The following is a 22,471-nucleotide window of genomic DNA, read 5'->3' on the forward strand; positions in this document are numbered from 1 at the left end:
AAAATATCGTTTTTAATTTTCACGCAAAATATCAATAAAACATCGTTGATAATCTACGCGGGTTAACGCAATAAAAAGATCGGAAAGACGGACACTTTGAGTACCCGTATTTCCGCTAGTTTCTTATAATGTCAATATCAAATATGTATCAAATACATGAAAAGATGAAATAATGATATCATCTTTATTATCATGTGTAGACTAAACGTATGATAGAATAAGTGTCTATCGTGTTACTATTGTATCATATCTTTATCCAACTTTTATCCTATCATGCTTACCAAAAGAGTCATATCTAAAGAACCTCTCACAAATAAAGGTAATTATTGCAATGAAACCTAACAAAGTTATAGGGATTCTTTAAAAAAAAAAAAAAAGTTATAAGGATTAGCTTCAAAATCAAACACAATTTTTTTTCTTCCTAATAATGCGGCACAAACACCTCATTTATTTGTATTTTTTTCTCTCGTTTTAATTCATCTTCTTCTTCCTCTCACCACGACCACAACCAACCACACCTTCTTTGAATCATAGCGCTTCAGTCCAACCTTCGTTAACTATTCCACCATAACCATCATGTTCCTCTCCTTGTCATCAAAAAACTCATCCCTTAAATTTTTTTTTTTTACATCTAACGATTTCATATTTTGGACCGTCAATTTAGAAGGTGTTTCTAGCTACCTCGTACAAACTTGCTCAAAGAAAATACCTATGTTATCATATCTCTTTCGGATCATCAACTTTATCACACATCACCACCACCAACTCAATATTTAATGTACTCTTCAGCTTCATGAACCCTATTAATTGTGGAATTAAATTGAATGAGTACATGTGAAAAAGCTTCATGAATGCAATTACATGGCGCAAAAAGCTTCATGTAAGCATTAATTGGTGCGGCCACTGATCTTGGAAAATATAATGATCAAGATAGGGTGATTAACCAATTTTCATTGTTATGAAGGTGGGTGCAGTAGAGGAGACATACGCAGTATCTGCCTAAATGAAATTTCCACAGTTGAGCGGGTTGGATTACTTCCTGCTGCGATTATCCTTTTTGATATCGGTGCATATGTGGTTGGAGAGGAGCTCCGTACATGCGACATGGAAGAAGAGAAAAGTTTGTCCTATTTGTTCCAAACTAGCCTTTTTACGTGGTACCAAGTAAGAATTGGGTAGGAAAAAGCAAATCGAAGAATATATAGGTCGATGCAAGTATGTATTTAGTGCTTCTGAGAACATATGTGAAAAGAATATATAATTTGTCTATTATGTATAAATTTACACATGTTAAGAATTTAAAATAGTAATTTTGTTTTGTAACTCGCGCATTTTATATTAAATATCTAACTTTAATAAATAATGTTGTTTTTTAATAAAAAGTTACTATCATGTACAAACCCATTTAAAATAACCCCAAAATTATAAAATCTTATTCTTTAAAATCACTATTATGATAGTATTTTAAATTTATAGGCAAGTATCTTGAAATTTTATGTACAATTTTAGAGTTGTAAAAGGTTGCCGGAAAACAAAATACCTAAAATTAACTATGGTAGTGATCCTAACGGACCGGAAAACATATCACACTAACACTAAGCTGCCCTAAAAATAATATAGACTGTTTCTTTATTATCCTATGTGCTTCTCACGCGTCCTATGCAGTTCAGATTCTAGAAGATGCAGTTCGAATTTTAGAATCCGAACTTCATAAAAAAAACCATGAAACCTCCATAACACGTTGAAATATTTCAGATTTTAGAATCAAAATAGGGTGTGCGAAAAGCTCAAAGAGTGGAAAAAGTAATGGCCAAAAACATAAAACAACATCACAAAAATATCAAGATTAAAATAAAGTAAACTTAACAAATTTCAACAACAAAACATTTAACCTTAAAATCAATAAAAACACTTAACTCGGTGGTGGCTTTCAATGAGGCTGAATTATTGAAGATATCATTCCTTTAAAACTATAGTTTGGACAAGTGACAATGGTACACCACATGTTACAAGCCATAACCAGCTCTGGCGTTTGCTCTTATTTGTGTACTTGTCCAAACAATAGTCCTAAAGATATAATCCCTCCAACTTCATAGATTTGTTGCTAAAACAATGCAATGTTTTTATCTATGCCAAGTTTACACTGAGGAGGATAAGAGCTTCATGATGGAGTCTCGTATAAATAGATAAAATTATTGAAGAGATCATTTCTTTAAGACTATAGTTTGGACAAGTGATAATGCGGTGCACCTCATGTTACAAGCCATAGCCAACTCTTGCTTGTAACTTATCCAAACCATAGTCCTAAAGATATATTCTATTCAACAACACCATAGATAAGTTGTTGCTGAAACAATACATTGCTTTTATTTATAATATAGTCTTGTTTATAATTGTACTACACTTTAGTACTTGACATTCGATAAGTTTTTTGGCCAATCAAAATTTATTTATCTTGTACTACCCACCATGAATGGGTGACACTTGTACTCCAAATGTAACATAATGTGTACCATAAATAATCTTGGAAGTACAGCGACTACTACCTTACAAGTTGCCCCTACCCATACATTTTTATACAATTTTACATTTTCATACTGCCTTGCTTAGTTAGGTAATGGATGTGTATACATTTTTATACAATTAACCTTTAAAGTTATTTTATTACGGTTTACTTTCGGTGTACTCGGTGGTTTTCCATCAAAATTCGTTATTATTTTCAGACTACATTGCATGCTTTTGTGTTTGTAATCTGGAAGGAAAGAAATTGTCGTTGTTTCCTGTAAAAGAAGAAGTTTGTTGTTCATTTATTTGAAAAAGTAAAATTGTTATCTTTCTGGTGACGGAAAGCAAAAAACTCATCTTTAAATTTTGATTTTAATAATTGGTGGATTAACCTCCTAATTGAGGTTTTTTGTTGTTTCTATTGTTTGTATGTATACTATATATAACTTTCATCCTAGAAGTACAATCTATGAAAGAATTTGTGGGTTTTACTCAAATTATTGAAAATTGCTTTTCTGACATCAATAACTTCCTAATAACACATGAAAAATACTAAATTACCCTAAGCGATGGTTAACTGCTGCCGGATATGCCAGCGGTAGTTAACTACCGCTGGCTTCAGCTGCAGTTCCAGTTGTGATTTTACGCATTTCAGTCGAAAAATCAAAATAAATCGAAGCTTATTCGCAATTCAACGAAACTTTATAGACACATCTATAAAAATACATATAGAGGATATGCAAAGTTTCGTAACATTCAGAATAAGTTTTATTTTTTTTATTTTTTCAATTGCAATTTTGCGCGTTTCGTTCAAAAAAATAAAAAAATCCGAGACTTATTCGGAATTTTACAAAACTTTGCACATCATCTATATGTATTTTTATAGAGGTGTCTATAAAGTTTCGTAGCATTCCGATTAAGTCTCGATTTATTTTGATTTTTCGACCGAACCATGCAAAATCGCAATTTTTTTTCCAAATGCGAGTCCGAATAAGTGTCCTACAGGTTGAATTTTTTCACGATTTTTTGCACTCATGTCTAGAAAAAAAATAACATCTCCCATAAAAAAATTGAATTTTTCGAGAAGGGACGAATTAAATATGAATTTTTAACGCGCCTAAAACTTAGAGAAATGATATTTGAACATCCATTTTTTAACAACTTTTGTTACAACCCTCTCTCTCATACTCTCATTTTACTTTTATTCTCTCTCTTCCTTTTTCTCTCTCTATTGTTATTGTCCAATAAAAAGAGAGATAAAAAGTTGTCACTAAAAGTTGTTGAAAATTGGATGTCATAATATCATTGCTCAAAACTTAAGACACAAAAACATCAACCTAAAAATTGAATTTTGAGCTGTTTTTTTAGACACCTCTATAAAAATACATATAGATGATTTGCAAATTTACGTAGTATTTTGACTAAGCCTCAATTTATTTTCTGGTTGAATTTTTCCAACTGCGTGTTTGGAAAAGTTATATAGAGGTTGACTTTTTTCATCATTTTTTGCACACATGTTAAGGACATAAAAAAAAAAAACATTTTCCACAAAAAAATTAGAATTTTTCGACAAGGGATGGATTAAATATGAATCTTTAATGCACCAAAAACTCAAGAAACCAAAACATCACAACATCGACCTAGAAATTGAATTTTGAGCTGGTTTTTTTGCAGACAGCTCTACAAAAATACATATAGAGGGTCTGTAAAGTTTCGTAGAATTCCAAATAAGCTTCTATTTATTTTGATTTTTCGACCGAAACGCGTAAAATCACAACTGAAACTGCACTTAAGTGCAGCAAAGCCAGCTGCAGTTAACTGCAGCAGAAGCCATCGGTAGTTAACTGCTGCCGGATATGTCAGCGGTAGTTAACTACCGCTGGAGGTAATTTAGTATTTTCCATGTGTTATTAGGAAGTTATTGATGTCAGAAAAGCAATTTTCCAAATTATTAGGCAATTTGGACCTTTATCGTGTTGGGCCTATCGTCTCTCTTTCTTTAGTTGGGCTTAGCAATTTTTAGTGGGTTTTACTTTCTAAGATTTTTTCCCACTGTCCGCGTTTCTTACACGCCTTCTGTCTTTTCAATTTTATATAATTCAAATCCAAAAAAACATGATTCAGATTATATTAACCGAAATCTATCTATATATGAACAAGGATCATAATCCACTTGAATTGGTCTCATGATGTTTGCTCCACTTGAATTTGTCTCATGATGTTTTGCTTGGGACATTGAAGTATGTTCTTCTTAAGGTGTTAGATTTGATTCTTCCCGATGTCAATTTCGATTGACTAGTTTGACTTCTTTTAAAAAAATCACCAAAATCCCAAAAATCTGAACCATATGTCATTATTGAAGTTTTGTTGTCCTTTATGGTGTATTTTTCCTTTCCAATTTTATCTCTTCATTTAAATTATTTTATCATCATTTTTATAATATTATTTAAATTATCAATTAAAAAATTAGTTACATCCAATTCAAATGAGAATAACCTACAACAACATAGAAATAATCCACAAAAATATGAACAATTTTTTACATTATAATTTTTTTTTAATATTATTTATAAAAAAAAATATTCTCTTTCTATATACAATTAAGTGCAATAAAAACAGATAGACAAACATGATAGTGTCTATCTTTCCACTAGTTATAAACAACATATCTATATATTCTCCTCTCCTCTATTTTTCTCTTCTTCATTTACCTATTCTTTCTCACGCCACTCCTTTTCCTCCCTCCCACACAAAGTGAATGTGTTATTTCTTCACTTTTGATTATTTGTTTACAAACGTCTAAACAATAAATGTTTCTTTCGTGAGGTCGAATATATTTAAATTTGAATTGTTTGGTTCAATTAAGGTTTAAATATGTCATTGGTCCCTGCACTTTCATCAGATTTTGGCATTGGTCCCAGCACTTTTTTGTTTCGCATTGGTCCCTGCACTTTGTAAAAATATTGGTATTGGTCGCTCTGTTAACTTTCTGTTAAAAAAAACACAAAACTAACGGAGTGCCACGTGGCCCAATCATTTCATGCCACATGGCACCAATACCAATATTTTTACAAAGTGCAGGGACCAATACCAATATTTTTACAAAGTGCAGGGACCAATACCAATAGTTTTGTGTTTTTTTTTTTTAACAGAAAGTTAACAGAGTGACCAATACCAATATTTTTACAAAGTGTAGGGACCAATTCCAAACAAAAAAAAGTGCAGGTACCAATGTCAAAATCTGATGAAAGTGCAGGGACTAAAGGCATATTTAAGCCTTTAATTAATTATCACGAAAAGAGAAAGTGCAAAGGAGAGAAGCAGATTTTTTTCTTAGTCAATATATTAGCTTCCCTACCAATATGGAAGGATTGGGAGGGTAGAGAATTTTATTTTTCATATTTAAACTTACATACTTTTTTATTTAATGTGATCCTAAACAATATAATGGCGGAAAATATAATTTTTTGTTTTCCTTCTATTAAAATATATCCCCTCCTTGTCGAAACAAACGTAAAATTATTTTAAAATCTTTACTCTTTTCCACTCTAAAATTCTTCCCTGTTGTTCTAGGGATGTTAATGGGTACCCATGGGTACGGATAGTATGATACCTGTGCCCACCCCATATCCTCGTTGGTACCCACTGTGCGGGTACCTGCGGGTATTGAAGTATCCATGGGTATTCATGGTACCCATGGATTTTTGAATTTATTTATTTTTTGGTACAAATAATAACTTTTTTTTAATTACCCAAAAACATCGAGTTTTAAACATCCATACATAATCTATTCAAAATTTCATAAATCATACATAATCCATAGAAAATTCATAAATCATACATAATCCATAGAAAATTCACGATTCTTACATAATCCATAAGATATTTTTATGATGTGAATGAAGTGAAAACCGTGAACTTAATAAGATGAATTAAAAAAATTAAAAATAAAAATAGGTTACTAATGAGGAATCTTAGGTGAGCGGTAAAATTTTCTTCAATAAGGTAACAACTTTAAGTGATAAGATAAGATATATAAGGATATTTTAGTAATTTACTTAATTTATTATCGGGTATGGGTACTCGTGGGTATGAGTACAATCAAATCCGTGTCTGTATCCATATAATAATGGGTAGTAAAATACCTATTTTTTATACCCGTGGATACCCGTTTAGCTACCCGCCCCGTGCCCGTGACGGATTTTACCCACGGGTACCCGTTGGCATGGGTATTTTTGCCACCCTCTATCCTTCCTTAATATTAATCACACTAACTATTCTTTTCCCATTTTCATGCCATTATTACATACACTCAATTTATTCATACACCCCCATGTGAAGGAAGTTTCGCGAGAGAAGAGCTAATGATGTATAATTATGTTTTTTGGATATAGTAATGATGTATAATTTTATTCAGCGCCATGAGTACTTTAAAATCAAATAATAAAAGAATAAATAATTTGATGATGTTTTTGTTATTAATGAAACTAATATGAAGGGAAAACAATCTTTAACAACCAAGCTACACTAGCTGAGTCAGCATAGCATGTGTCAATGGATCCAAGTTAGTTAGAAGGTGTAACAGTGATGGCATAGAGGGAGCTATATAAACTTCCTTATAACTACTTTCCATTCATGCATTCAATTCATCATAAATAATCCTCTTTATATGAATCATTCTCTTCTTACTATGATGTTCTCTTCTTACTATGATGGTATCACAAAGCTCATCTTTATTCTATGAATAATGTTAACATGTACAACAACACTTATTTTAACACATTTATTCAAAAAAAAAAAAACTTATTTTAACACATTTATTCTAATATTCACTCTTTTATCAGGTAAAAAATATATGTAAGTCGCACCACTTTGAAAATGAGACATAAAGTAGTATGATTTACATGTATTTGACCCAATACAAAAACGAGTGATGAGAAGAGTGTGCTAAAACAAGTATTACTAGCAATATAATATTCTTATTTATATTGTTAATAAAAACTAAAGGATGCATGCGCAAATTATAATGGCACTTTATTTTTAGAGTTCACCTCAAATGGTCAATTGCTTCATATTTGTAGGTCTTCTTTTGTTATTTGAATGAATATAAAAATATATCAATAACGGTATCATTGTGTGCATACACCAAATTGAGCATTTATGCCCTTGTAAAAGAAAAAACAAATCCTATGAGAATAAAAAGATAGGGAATAACGTTATTGCAAAGTGAACTGGATTAATTTTATCTTCTTAGTTAATAAGTAATTATATCTATTTTCTATATAATCGTCAAAAGAAACTTTACATGATATATCAGGCTCTAATACCATTTACTTTTATTTTCATTTTGATGATTGATACCGTGCAGGCTATATGACCAATTTTAATTTTTGGAGCTATTGTGGGTATGTAACATATATGGGTTACTTTTGATTTCTAATGTCATGGAAAATTGGACGTGCATATGAAAAAAGCCTATGAAAACCTTAGAGCAGTTTTGGGAGGCATAGGTTTTTCTCAACATTGTATCATCCCCTATACTAGATTTGTGTATCTAATGTTTCTTTGTCAATCCTTGTGAATGGTGGACCTTATCGATTGTTCATTCTCAAAGAGGACTAAGACAATGCGATGCAATATGTTATCACCTTAGTTTTTTTTTATTTTCTGTGTAAAGATTTTTCGGATCAACTCTCGAGTTATTCTTTAACTTGTGTTCGAAGGAAACAAGTTAGTACGACTCTTTACTTTATATTTCATTGATATTATTTGGATTTAAGATTGTACTCTTTATATTGCATCTATTTATATTTTGTTTCCATTGATTTAGCTACTTATCATATGTTTGGTATCACGATAGATGTATCAGAATCACGGTGATCCATCATGATTTTTAAGAAGTTACACTCTATTACTTCTAAAAAATCACAGCAAATTACACGACAAATCACTGTAATTCTGACGATCCATCGTGATACTAAATATATGCTTAATAATATTGCTTTTTGGGTGAAAAAATATTATGTACTACTTTGTTGCTATTATAATTGATAAAGAAAATTAGTTGAAATTAAGTGGGATCCAATTCTCAAACGTGTTGGCCAAACGTGTGGTAGGTCCAACTCTTTTTGTCAAGAGACAATTGGGGGTGTTGGGGGCTATTGCCCCCGTTATATGATTCAGAGATAATATGTATCATAGTAAAATATATACATGGCATGTAATACTGTAAATTTTAATTCACTTAAGTAATGTACGAATCCATAAATGATCTAACATATATAAACATTGATCTCTAAAGATGGATTTCTTTCAAGGCTATGTGATCTAACATATATAAACATTGATCTCTAAAGATGGATTTCTTTCAAGGCTATGGAGACACAATCCATATAGTTTTGGCTTCCCTATATTATTGGTAAATCAAAGCTAAGGACACTTAAACTTTGTCAAAAATTGTGTTAGGAAGGAGAAGTTGAAAATTTGAAAAGTGAATTTTTCTCAACGGATAGAGTGGTTTTCATTTTTATGTGGTGCAATCCATTATCACATGTATTATGGGTTGTTTCCTGCTACACACCGACTTACATGATCACATTGAAGCAATGATGAAACAATTTTGGTGAGATCGATGTAAAAGATAGAAGAAACTGGTATACAATCCTAAGAAGGAAGATATATTTTTTTACTATTAAAAGTATTTATCACTATTTGACAATGGGATGAATTTGAGTTTTGTCAAGGTTCCCGAATTAAGACAGAGGGAGTAATTGTTTTCTTTTTATTTTTACTTTAAATCATTTAAACATTATGCAAATGCTTATGCTCACCACTTAGTTAAATTTACTTTATCCTTCATTAATATTGTTTGGATTTAAGATTGTACTTCTAGTTTTGCTTTTTTTTCTTCTTCTTTCTAATAGTATTGCTTACATTATTTCAATTGATTTAGCTACTTAATGATATTCCTTTCTATGTACTACTTTGCTAATATAATCCATAAAGAAAATTAGTTGGAATTGAGTGGGACCCAATCCTCAAACATATACATTCGTGAAAGCAAAACAAAGCTCCCAATGGGACCCAAACCAAATGGTAGACCCCCTCCCCCCGCCAAAACCAGACACACGCACAGGTTGTAACGTAACATATACAAAAACCATGATTCTCTTTCACTCCCTTTTTGTTTATTCCACAATTAAATTATACACACATACATGTATTTTTAATTATATTAACAACATTATTACATACCAATACGAATAACAAAGTAGAGATTATGATGATGAACAATAACGTGGGAAGAATTATGATTCATCACCACACACAGTGCCACTACCATTGATAATTTCCACTTCCTCTTTAGTCTTTACTTTGCTTCCAACCTTAACTTTCTTCATTCTTTTTTCTCACCTTTTGGATCTTCCTTGGGATCTTCCAAACCATTTTCCAACCATTTTTGCCTTCATATTTTGTTTTCTAGGTGATTTGGACCGTCCAGAATTAGTCGGTTATTGAGCTAGATACCGAGTTTTCAAAAATATATATATTTTTCTTTCCGTGTTAATTCGGTAAGTTCTATGATTCTTCATAATACTTTGGATTCTTCATTTTCTCAGTGTTTTCTTTTCTGGGTATTTTGTATTTTTTAAGATAAAATGAATCTTGGCTTGAAAGCAAAGTTTTTTTTATCATTGCTTCTAGGTATGTTTCTCTTCAATTTTGTATTTTTGTTTAATTTAGTGGTTGCATATGTTTTGTGATGTCATATATGAATTGGGTTTTGTTCCACTTGTTAACCTGTGTTTAATGTTAGTAATCCCATTCTTTACGCATTAATCATCTGCTTGAGTATGTGTTCTAACTTTTAAGTTGAGTTTTTTTTTCCCATCACAATATACAAATTAATGTTTAATTATTAGTTTCAAACTCAAAAGTCAAATTTTCGTATGTTATATTGTTAGTCATGTTTATTAATGTTCAGTTCGGATTCAAACTCACGTCCTTCCGAACGATTTGTCATTAACTAGAGTTCACTAACCTCTTGAACTCAATCACTTGTTATTGTGCATATGGATATACTTTATTGAATTGCCATCAAAGTTCCTTTTGAAAAATCGTTACAATTGGAATTGTAAGTAATGTTTGCATCATATTTTTTGACATTTTTTTTTACTATTTGCTTAACTGATTCAGTTGTTTACATTTCCAGAAATACAATTGGTAGATCAAGGAAAAAACTCCTTTGATGTATGAGATTATAGGAACTGAAATTTGAATATATATGAGCTGTTGAAGTAACCCTTTGATGAGATGTGGTCCGATATAGACTTGAGACCTCAGAAAGATAAAGCAAAAGAGAAAATCGGCGCAAAGGCAGCTATGCAGTCAAGGAATCGACATAAGTTGAAAACAGAATTTGTTGTTGATCACTGTCAAAAACCACAAATTGATACATTAGGAGAGATTCTGAAGCGCGAGAGTGTGAACGAAAGTTCAACAACGCAACATGAAGAGCTTGTCAAGCACATGTCTAATTTGCCAGGTTATCTCAAACGTTCTGATAAAGGAAGAAAAAACATCCAAGAGAAGGCTTTAAATTTCGGTGTTCTTGATTGGTCGCAGCTCGAAAAATGGAAGAAGAAGAACCAATTGTTCGATAGCAATGAAGAGACATCATCATCAAGGGTTGCCACAGCATCATCTTCAACTGCTAGAAGGCATAAAAAGCTTGATGATAAAAAAGGTTTGTGTTCTTCACAGAATGTTAAACAACGTCGAAATTCTGGTAAAAAGATCATTGAAAGAGAGCACAGAATGAAATCAAGGGAATTTGAGTCCAATGGAAAAATTCAGTTAGAGAAATCACTTCAAAAAGAGAAAAGGAGTGATTATCACGATGAAGCTATAAGCATGCAGGGTTTGCAACATCATAGCCTTAAGAAAAAAGAGAGAAGTCTTAATTCCGGTTTTGAAAATCGACTTCCACCTTTAGAACGAAAAGATAAAGGTGTGTCAGTTGGTTCCGAGAAGAAAGTGAGTTCCAGAAGCAATGAAACCAAAGTAAGGATGGATCAGTGGAAGGACTCGGGTACTGATGTTGATCAAAAACATTCTCATGGCATTCCAAGAGATATTGTTTTGCTTCGTCCACGGAAATTTCTACAGTCAAATTTTGAAGACTATTTTCCGCTTTCTCAATCAATAGCTTCATCTGATGAAATTTTTTCAGAATCAAGCCTGAGTGGCTCATCATATATTTCACTTCCTGAGGAGGCATACACTGAAAATGCATGTTCTGAAACTATACATTCAAGTGTAATTCTCCCTTCTGTGACCGATCTTGCTTCTTCTTCAGAAACAACACGAGACAGTTTCGATAGTGATTTAGATATTGATTTTTCATCTGTTCAATCGAACAAACCTGGTCGCTCGAATAAGATGTCTAGTTTCCAATCTAATAGAGATACTTTCATTGAAAAGGATATGTTAGACACGAAGCTAAGAAATCAATGTTCTACCGGTAATACGAAAGAATCAACTGAGAGTGACAGGAATAACGTATCCCAAAATCAGCCTAGCTTCGGCTTGAATCGGATAGGTAGAAGTTTAAGTTTCAAGGAGGGACCTACCATTCCAAAACAAAGCTCCATGCCAGTTAGTGCAAAGTCCGGTCCATTGATATTTGAATCTTCTTCTCGTTTGAATAATTCTAGCAAAGATAATAAGGTGAATGGTCATAAGAGAAACATATCAAGCACCTTCATGAGGTTATTAGATCCTATATGGAAGAATAAAGCATCAAACGCACAACATCATTCATCTGAAAGCAGTTTGACACCGATAGGTAGCCCAAATTCAACGAGCTTTCGAACAAATAAGGAATCATCAATTAAAGCTCTTTTGCAACTAACAATAAAAAATGGACTGCCATTGTTTCATTTTGTGATCAACAGTGAAAGAAAGGTTCTTGCAGCAACCATGAATAGTTTAGCTTCGCCGGAGAAGGACGATGGAAGCTGCTATTTCACATTCTACCTTCTTGATGAAATTAAGAAAAAGAGCGGTAGATGGACGAGTCACTGGAGTAAAGAAAAGAACTGTGGATATGCCTATAATATTGCTGGTCATATGAAAATTTCTAGCTCCAAAATCACTGAATCAAAGGACAAGAGCTTCAAGGGACAGTGTCTGGTGAAAGATTATGTCCTGTTTGGCATTGGAATCGATCAGCAGGATCAACGGCCGCAAGAATTCGTCAAGAGAAAGGAGCTGGCTGCTGCTGTTATCGAGATCCCTTGTGAAAATGATCTTAACTTGCTGAAGAAGGAATGCTTAAAGTGTCTCCTTGCAGATAAAAGATGCTTTTGCATACCACAAGAAAATGATATTTCTGGTAGTAGCATTACAGTTATACTTCCAGGTGGCTTACATGCTTCGCCGAACAAAGGAGAGCCTTCTCCGTTGATTCATCGATGGAAATTAGGCGGAATATGTGACTGTGGAGGTTGGGATGTTGGTTGCAAACTTCTTGTTCTCTCTAACCAGAACCTGAGTTCAAAACCTCACCTTGAGAAATTTCAACTTTTTGTTCAGGTATACTTTTACAGTTTACTTTTCTATCACATCATGTTTGGATAAACAACTTAACTAATCATAGCATGAGCATTTTTAATGATGATATAGCTCATTTAACAACTTTAGCATCATTCTTGTCATAAATTTCAGGAAGGAACTGAGCAAGACACAGCCTTATTCAATTTGGAGCCATTGAAGGAAGGATTCTACTCAGTTGAATTCAGTTCAACAATCACTCATTTACAAGCTTTCTTTATATCTGTCTCTCTTTTAAGCAGCAAGAAACTACCAAACACCTTGGATATGAGTAAGGAACTAAATTCCAAGGAGATAGCAAATAAATATTATAATTCAGTTCCACCACTCTCTCCTGTTGATAGAGTTTAAAGTACATGTTTTTCTACCATCATAGCTTATCTGTTATGTGTATCTAAGTAGCTGAGGAGACTAAGTTGGTGCAATGTGAAATATTTCTCCAATTACTTCCTTTTTTTTTTTCCTTTATAGTGATTATATAGTCTTTGTCACATTGTAATATTATTGTATTAATTGTACAAAGGAACAACTGCACCAATACTATAATTTTATAAGACAAAATGAATGAATAAAACTATTACTGTTATCTACTGCACAATTCGGTCACTGTGAAACTGAACTGGTGAAACTATATCGATGATCTATGAATCACGGACACAAGTACTAGATATGACAATGGCACCAACATGTCGACATCTGTAATAATTTAAGCTAACGAATTAATTGAATGTAATCACATGTGTCAATGTCGAGTCAACACATGTCAATTCACATGTGTCGACATCAGTAATAACATGCATCGTCAACCAATAACATATATATAGATACACCAATTCAATGCGGAAAACTTTAATTGAGCATAAGCTTCATAAACAAAACAAATTTCATGGGATCAACAGATCAGTTGAGCCACCTTCTCTACCTCCTCTGTGCTTCCAATGTAAAGTGGAACACACTGATGAATATGTCCATAAGGTATTTGATTTCTTTGCGATTGCAGTACAACCGCAACTGAAGCTGCATATGTCGCATTTGACTGTGATGGTCTGCAATATCAAGGATACTGCGATCGTAACCGTGAATGTTTAAGTGTACTATTCGGTAGCCATCTGAACCTTTTCCACCAGCTTGTTCAACAATGAAGCTCACTGGAGCACACTCCTATAGAAATCACCTACCAAGATATGAATATACCTTGCAGAAGAAGCTTTGTGAAAACCTTTTCACACGTTTGTTAATTTCTAGTAGCTTATGGAAATTTTGCAATAAAATTGAAACTTCTACTCAGCTAAGCCATATGAATATGTTCTTTCTTTTTCCTTTAAACGTGTGGTTGAACAAGTCAGCAAGGGTTCTGAAAACATTAGAATTTCATTATTAGAGGAAGCCAACAGTGAGGATTTTCCAAAATTTAATTACATTCCATGTAACACATTGTATCAAAGTGATAGGAGATTCACAGACAAAGAATCCCTTAGGCAAATCTTCATTATACTATAAAGGTATGGAATATAAATAGAGAATCAAAGAGATAAATGCTTCCTTAAACATATTGCATTTGTATTTTCCATAATTTCATCTGACATAACATCATAAAACTAACTATGTAAAAAAAGAAAAATCAACAGATAAGTTCCAAGAGTATTCAGAGAATAGTTTACCTGCAATTTACGGCTTAAACCTCGTTGCACTACCCGATTTCCACCCTGCATGTCACATCCACATTTCCTCCAGCACTACTTAATAAACTTCCTAACCAGATGTCCCTTGCATGGTTCAGGTTTGGTCTCATTCTTAGTCCTCTCAATTGGACACTCTTTATATACACATAATGATGATGCTGGGGTTCCTTTACCATAGACATGCAATATGTTAAAAACTTTTCACTCGACGAAACTTGTGAAGAGTAAGCAAATACTCCACCAGTTTCTTGAGAGCATGCACAAGGAAATGACATGGAAAGACAGTCGCCTGAACAATTGGAGCAGCAATCCTCGTCCACAATCCGAGCAAGTGAAATATTAACATTTGCACTTTGATACATTGTGTTACATGGAATGTAATTAAATTTTGGAAAATCCTCACTGTTGGTTTCCTCTAATAATGATATTTGCACTTTGAATAGACAATTTTAATTTGTGCTCAAGAAATTACACCTGAAATGTTCCATTAAAAGTCTCTAATCTATAGCAACGTTCCAGTTAATATTGTCTAATTTTTGTTAAGTATTATGCTTAAGAGACAAAACAATACTTACAGTGAACACAGAGTGACAACCTTCATTTACTATTCTGACCCCTAACATTATCAATGTTCCTCTGCAAAATAATATAGCTATTACATTTTATTTACACAATTTATATAGCTAGTATAAGTGGGGATAAAAAAATGTTTATGAATCAAACAACTACTGTACTCAAGAAAAAGCACGCTGGTAGGTACAATCAAAATTTTTCCAACAATGGAGTTAGTTAGCATTCATATATACTCGCTCCGAAATGAAATAAGCAAAAGGAAGTTGAAAAGTTGATGTATATGGACTTAAATTTTAACCACGTATATTGACTTTTTAACTACCACTTTTGTTTATATTTCATTTTCAAGAAAGTATATATTAAAGGTTGACTAAATCAATATATGGATACATTTGTCTATCCAATTTGGTCCATATAAATTATACAAATTATTTCATTTTAATTAAAAATCATAACAAAATTTCATTTGAAAGTGTTTCCAAGAAACAAAATGAAAAAAACACACCCATCAGAACTTCATCACCCCACCTTCATCTGAATCATAACCTCCTTTTTGTTTAATTCCTACTTTCATGTCTGAATCTGCCACCTTCATCTCCCATTTATGTTCGATCCGTGAAACCCTTCATTTAAATGCAGTCTCAATTTGTGAAACTGTATACTTCATGGCCCATGTAACGTCAAACAGCGAGGTGTGACTTTTTAGAGTGATTAAACGTGTAACTGATGAAAAAGCTTTCGTTGATACACCATCCGGTCACTAATATATGTATGTGGTCTTTATTATACGTCACATACATCATTAATTGAATGTATCTAAAAAGTGGATTTTTGTTTATATTAGTGACCGGAGGGTATATTATTATGGAAAATTAGTCATTTAGTCCCTGAATAAATTGCAAAATAGTCCGACTCTGTTAGTCAATTTAGTCTCTGAATGCAGACTCCGTTAGTCAATTTAGTCCCTGAATGTAAACTCCGTTAGTCACTTCAGTCCCTGAAGGCAGAGAAAACTAATCTAAAAAGTAGAGATCGGGTTATTTTCCAATCACAAACGACCGAGAATTAGGATTTTATAAGGATATTTTTAATATTTTTAGACACCTGTAAGCAATTGAAGATGCCTAAAGAGCAATCTTGTTTTAAAAATAACATTGTGGCCCGAATCAGCCCAATTTGATTAGAGCCTGTGGGCCAAGCTTTCTCTACAAATTATCCACTGTTCCAAAATTATTGATCGCTAAAAATCATTTTAAGAACTAAATGTTTTACTTCTGTTTTACTTCAAATTTAGTTTTTACTTAAAGAATAGGACAGATTCATCTTTGAATAGTTTTTTCGAGGTTTATATTTGATACACCCAGAAACTGAACATGTTTTTTAATTATAATGTTTTATAATGTTTTTATAAAAAATCGTGTTTTTTTTTTGTGGTGGTCGGGGTTTGAACCCCGTACCTTGCATATTACCATGTGTTGTCCCAACCAACTTGAATAAGCTAAGTGAATATTTAGTATTTACGGTTTACCATCAATAAATCAAAAAAAAAAAAAATTATGTGTCTTGAACTAACTTATTTAGAGAGTTATGAATCAATTCCTTATCAAGTAGGTCAACCTCTTTCGAAGACATGCTTTTTAAATTCTGTCTAGTTTTAGTATAAATAGCATGAAATTGTTTAGAGTTGAGATCATCAACATTTAGATTGTCTAGTTTTAAAAAATAATTATGCTTTTAAATTTTAAAAATGTTAATAAGTGCTCTTAGGGTATTGTTTAAGTATCCAAAAATAGCAACTTTCACCTTAGAAATTGTGTAGTTATGACTTTAACATGTGTTTATCTTATTTTTGAGACAAACTTCTTTTTGTGGATTCCTTAAACAATGTCTTTTGTTATCAAGACCCTTTAAATTATATCTCACTCAAGATACTTCATTAGTTCTGATTGTCTACATTTAAGTTGTCTATCTTTGATGACCTTCTCTTTATCTTTCTATTAACTTTCTCATTCATCTAAAAAAAAAAAATTAATCAACATATCTACAAAATATACTAAAGTCACTTAAATCATAAAATTGTGGGTTAATAGTGTTTTACCTCCTGTAATATAGATAGGTCATTTATAGGTTTGCCCCTGTAAAAAAAATTCTTGTTTTCGTCCTTGTAAAAAAAAATTGTTTCAAAATACCCCCTAATAGGCCATTCAAAAACCAAAAATTCTGGATTTTTTTTTTTTTGAAAATGGTCTATTAGAGGGGTATTCCGAAAAAAAAATTACAAGAACAAAAACTAATTCTTTTTACAGAGGATAAACTCGAAATTACTTATATTACAGGGTGGTAAAACACTAATAACTTTAAAATTGTAAAAGTATAGAATCCATTTGCGATACTTCATACCCAATAGACTACTATCCAACCATAAGAATTAAGTGTCGGCCATATCCATAAATCAAGTCATATGTGGACTTTGAAATTAAAAACAAAAATATGGACTTTGAAATAAAAAAAATATATATTATTTTCAAAATTTTGACAAGAGAGCTATTAACAACTTAACAAATATAACTCACTTTGGTTGGTTTCATGGTGTCTGCTTAGAAACTTAGAGTGTACTCTCAGTTTCAAATTCAATTATCTCTCGTGTCAATTTTGGTTGACTAGTTTAATTTCTTAAAAAAATAAACAAGTTAACAAATATATTTTAGGTGTAACGAGTAATAACAATAGTTCATCAATGTATCAAAATTTTAAAATAGCATCTGATTGTGCACTTCGTTATAAATACATATTTACTGTCATATTAGTCCATATACGAAAATGTTTATTGTGAGAATTAAATGTTTATTTTAGTGTCATGGACTATTTTGACTGACGGGGTGCACAAATAAAGACTTTTAAAATTTGATACATTAGACTATTAAAATTACTCGTTACATATTCAAGATAAAAATGATTATCACCCTAATATAACATACCATCTAAGATATCTAGAGATGACGACATTCACAAAATATCATATGAACATAATCTTTTCTGTAACCAAATTGAGTTGGACTTCACCTCAAAAAAGAAAATGGAGTTGAACTCTCATGCAATCCTTTCCTTATACAATATTTTCTGGAGTTTTTATTTCTATTTTCGTTTTAGAAATAATTTTAGTGCTTTGATAGCTTGACTTGGTTTAAACTTTGAAGGATCTCAACCACCAATCAAAAAGGTTCATTGTATGCCCCACATATCAAGATTAATTTTCAATTCAAAAAATGAGAAGGCAAGGGTGGAGGCTTGACCATTTGACGTCGTCAATCCTCTCGTGAAGGAGGCTCTGACCAAAACGAGAACATGTGCTGCTCCAATTTTTTAATATTTAATTTAATTTCCACTTGTGATCTTATAAATATTTTTTTGACTTTTGAAAAAATAAGACAAGTGGTTGGTTGCTTTGAAAACTTGGACAGCTTAAAAGAGAATAAATGCATTCTTGCTTATTTTTGGACGAAGTTTGTGTCTATTTTTTTTATGGGTTTTTTACTATTAAAAATGGATTTGAAGTCATGTATTGACACAACTATAAACTTTCTCCTAAGAAAATTCCAAAACATAATTTTTATATCCGTGATGGTTTTTTTATTTTAATCCTTGTGGTCTTAGTCGTGTCTTCGTGTTCTCTTTTTTACATCAATTTAATTAGGGAAATGCTAACAAGTGCTTTAAGAGTACACTCTTCGGTCACTATTATAAACAAAAATACACTTTTTAGATTCATTCAATAAATGATGTATGTTGTTTTCATATAGACCACATACATCATTTATTAAATAAACTTTAAAAAAAATGAATTTTTGCTTATAATAGTGACCAGAGAGTGTACATGTTAAGAAGTTTAAAGAATAAAATTTATTTCGAAAATGATGCATTCAATTTATTGAAACTTTAAAAAGTACATTTTTCTACTTAAAATCTACCAATTATTTTCATTTTTGTATACTTAACAAGACCCTATTTAATTAATATATTTGATAATATTGTTATGTTGGACATGTTCTTTTGAATTGAAGATCATATTGTATACATGAGATTTAGATGATGATTCTCACTCCGTTCACCTATAAAAAATTGTGAGAATATTTGTTGAACATTATAGATGGTCCATTTGGTTGAACATTATTCTTCATTTTATTTTTGAAAATTGTTTTCGTAATTGTTATAACCTTCCTATGTTTGATAATGAGAGGAGTTTGGGGATCTTCAGGTTGCAATTTGACCAACCAAACCAATTATTTGAAATCATGTTTCAACCCAAAACTTTAAGATTTTATGTATATGGGTCCTTCTTTTAAGTGTTGTCAAACATTCATTTTTCTATTTAACATGAGACTTTTAACCCCCACTTGACACACAATCATCCATCCCTCAAGTGTGAGTACACCCTTTCATTTGGATATATATGCTCCCCCTCAAATGAAAACTTTTCAACCACGTACGTTTGCATTGTCATTGACACTCATCATAAACATCACAAATACCTGACCACCATTATCAGGAAAAACTTTTGACACAAAAAGTCCGTCAAATCATAAACTCTAAAACAATGATTGGGTCATGTGGAAGCTTAAGGGATCATTAAAATGGTATAAGTGCAACCACATAAGTGAATTGGACATTACATCTTCACTTAAAACATTAAGGCATTAAATATATAGGTCATCTCACCATATACATACTACTCAACATTCATTTTCTTCATCAAATGTATGACTTCTAACTTACATTGCATTTCCAATAATCTTCTCTCAAGTGTAATATTCTCTCCTTCAAACAGAACATTTTTCATCGACATTCACTTCTATCACGGTTGTTGCTCCATCTTCGTGCCACACCATTTGACCACCTAAATATAGTGTGAGTGTTCATTAATCCAACTAAATTTAATTGTGTTTTTTTGGTTTTTTTTCTATAATTAATTTACAATAAGTATATGTGTTGGTTTGGATGTGAAATTCCCTACTTCAAATATCATCAATTTTTGCTCAACTTTATACAAGTACAAAGAAAGAAAAGCACTGCACAACCGTTGTAAATTTGCAGGCCTAAGCCGGAGGATATGAGAAGATTCACAACCATCACATCGTTCTTATGAAACATTGTTCCTTTTTTCTTTTTGATAACATCATTGTTCCTATTTTTCAAACAAAGAAAAACACATTAAAATTTTCTCCGTTTTATTATTTTTTTAAAAATGTTTTAACAACTGCTATCAACATCTGTAAAAAAAAAAAAAAAAACCACTTTCCAAAATGGAAAATTTTGGTTAATTAATTTTTGCTATACTAATTTTCCCAAGCTGGAAAGAAGATTCTATAGGTGTTGTCAGCACTTTCCTAGTAACAGATCCCTCACCTCACATAACAAGAGAGAGAAAGTGAAAGAGACACAACGTGTGATAGTGGCGTCAAAGGAAAAAATAAAAAGCAGTAGTGTCAAACATTCCAGCATTACTCGTTTTCTTTTAGGTGAAAAATTAATATAGCATTTTCCCCTTCAAATAAAATAAAATAATAGTACTTTTTATTTTACAGAAGCTATGATCATTTTAAAGTTTTTTTCTTGTTGAAAAATTAATCAAGTATCCATTTAACAGTATCTTGTAAACAGAAACTTATACAATAGGTGAACACATTGTATCATTAGAATTTGGTTGACATCTATTTACTAATCAATCATTCAATCTCATGTCATATTTATATTACATCGCGTTTTGAGGTCATTGTTCACTTTAGGTTGTTTTGGATACAAGTCCTTTACAGTTTTGTTATTTATAAAAGACGTCTCGTCGGTTTTGAGAAATGTGTGTCATATGTAAACTACGATGGATCTCGTCTCTCAATCGATGTGAAACTTTTAATGTGTATAAGAATAGTTGTCCCTAAGTCGAAGCTAAGGGAGAGTTTCCAAACTCAGTCTCCATCAATATTCCGTTCTAGCCTCAAGCATGTCACACCGCGTTTCAAGGTATTGTCTGCTTTAAGTGTATGCCCTTCATAATTTTGTCCTTTATAAAAGACGTTTCATTGGTTTTGAAGAGTGTGTGCGTTATATGTAAACTATCCTTGGCTTAGACTCCCAGACGATGTGAGACTTTTAAGGTGTACAAAAACAAAAGTAAAAAAACGAAAGAGAAATAAACTTTTTTTGACACTTTTTTTTTCTTCTAATTGTTTAAAATCCAAATAAGCTAAGAGAATAACTTTTATATACTGTTGGTGTAAAAATATTAACAATGTCGACAAATCAAAACAATTATATGTTCTCGTGAGCTAAACTCAGTTGGTATGGACAATGCATAAAATATGCAAGGTATAGGGTTCGAACATCGGCCACCACAAAAAAAAATCAAAACAACTATATATACAAGGAAAACTAGCATGCGTATATAAAAAAAGTTGAAATATTTATGACGATTAAAAATATATTTAACCCTTCATTTAAATATCAACACAAGTATGTGTATATAAAAAAAAGTAAATAAGATCATGAAATTGCGAGTGTAATACAGTTTGGGACCTCAAATTTACGAAATTGCAAATTCTTTCCTAAAATTGAACAATGTAACTCAATTAACGATTTCGTTAATTATTTATTTTTTTCAAATTATTTTTGTTCTTTTGATCTTTTTGTATATGAAAACATAAGTAATTCGCTCATGTTTTCGTATAAATTTTATATTCGAATCTTGAAAAATACATATGTAAATTGATAAAAAATTGCATGCAAAAAATATAAAACAAAATCGTTAATTAAAATTAAGTTAAGGGACAATGTGAGTAATTTTCTTAAAATATATATTGTTATTAGTTTTTCTTTTTTATAAATAAATACCTATATATCTTTTTGTCACTCCCTCAACCCACCTTCCCTTCCTTTTCGTTTTTCCTATTCAAAAAATCACAATCACAATAGTAACAAAATTTAAAAAACAAACTTCAATTTAATCTTTTCTTTTTCTTAATAAATACTTAATAAATAAATATAAAAAAAGCAAGTTGGTAAGATTGTATATATAGTGTTTGTTTATTCATTCTCCTCCTCTTCTC

General features: G+C 31.6%; 1 protein-coding gene and 1 long non-coding RNA gene across 2 annotated transcripts; one reads left to right on the forward strand and one right to left on the reverse strand.

Moving 5' to 3' along the window:
* The first annotated feature begins 9,648 nt into the window (after positions 1-9,648).
* On the forward strand, positions 9,649-13,714 carry LOC146907772 (uncharacterized). Its single transcript, XM_085724880.1, has 3 exons — positions 9,649-10,076; positions 10,718-13,101; positions 13,234-13,714. The coding sequence occupies exons 2-3, from the start codon at positions 10,819-10,821 to the stop codon at positions 13,468-13,470; spliced, it is 2,520 nt and encodes an 839-aa protein (XP_085581006.1). The 5' UTR covers positions 9,649-10,076; positions 10,718-10,818; the 3' UTR covers positions 13,471-13,714.
* Positions 13,715-13,867: 153 nt separating this feature from the next.
* On the reverse strand, positions 13,868-15,163 carry LOC146907773 (uncharacterized). Its single transcript, XR_015018244.1, has 2 exons — positions 14,781-15,163; positions 13,868-14,473 (listed from the first exon to the last, which is right to left on the reverse strand). It is a non-coding gene; the product is annotated as an uncharacterized LOC146907773 (long non-coding RNA).
* Between the last annotated feature and the right edge of the window lie 7,308 nt (positions 15,164-22,471).

The sequence above is a fragment of the Medicago sativa genome, chromosome 7, assembly GCF_051527215.1.
Source record: "Medicago sativa cultivar Bolivia chromosome 7, Bolivia_mono, whole genome shotgun sequence".
In the NCBI taxonomy this organism is placed as follows: Eukaryota; Viridiplantae; Streptophyta; class Magnoliopsida; order Fabales; family Fabaceae; genus Medicago; species Medicago sativa.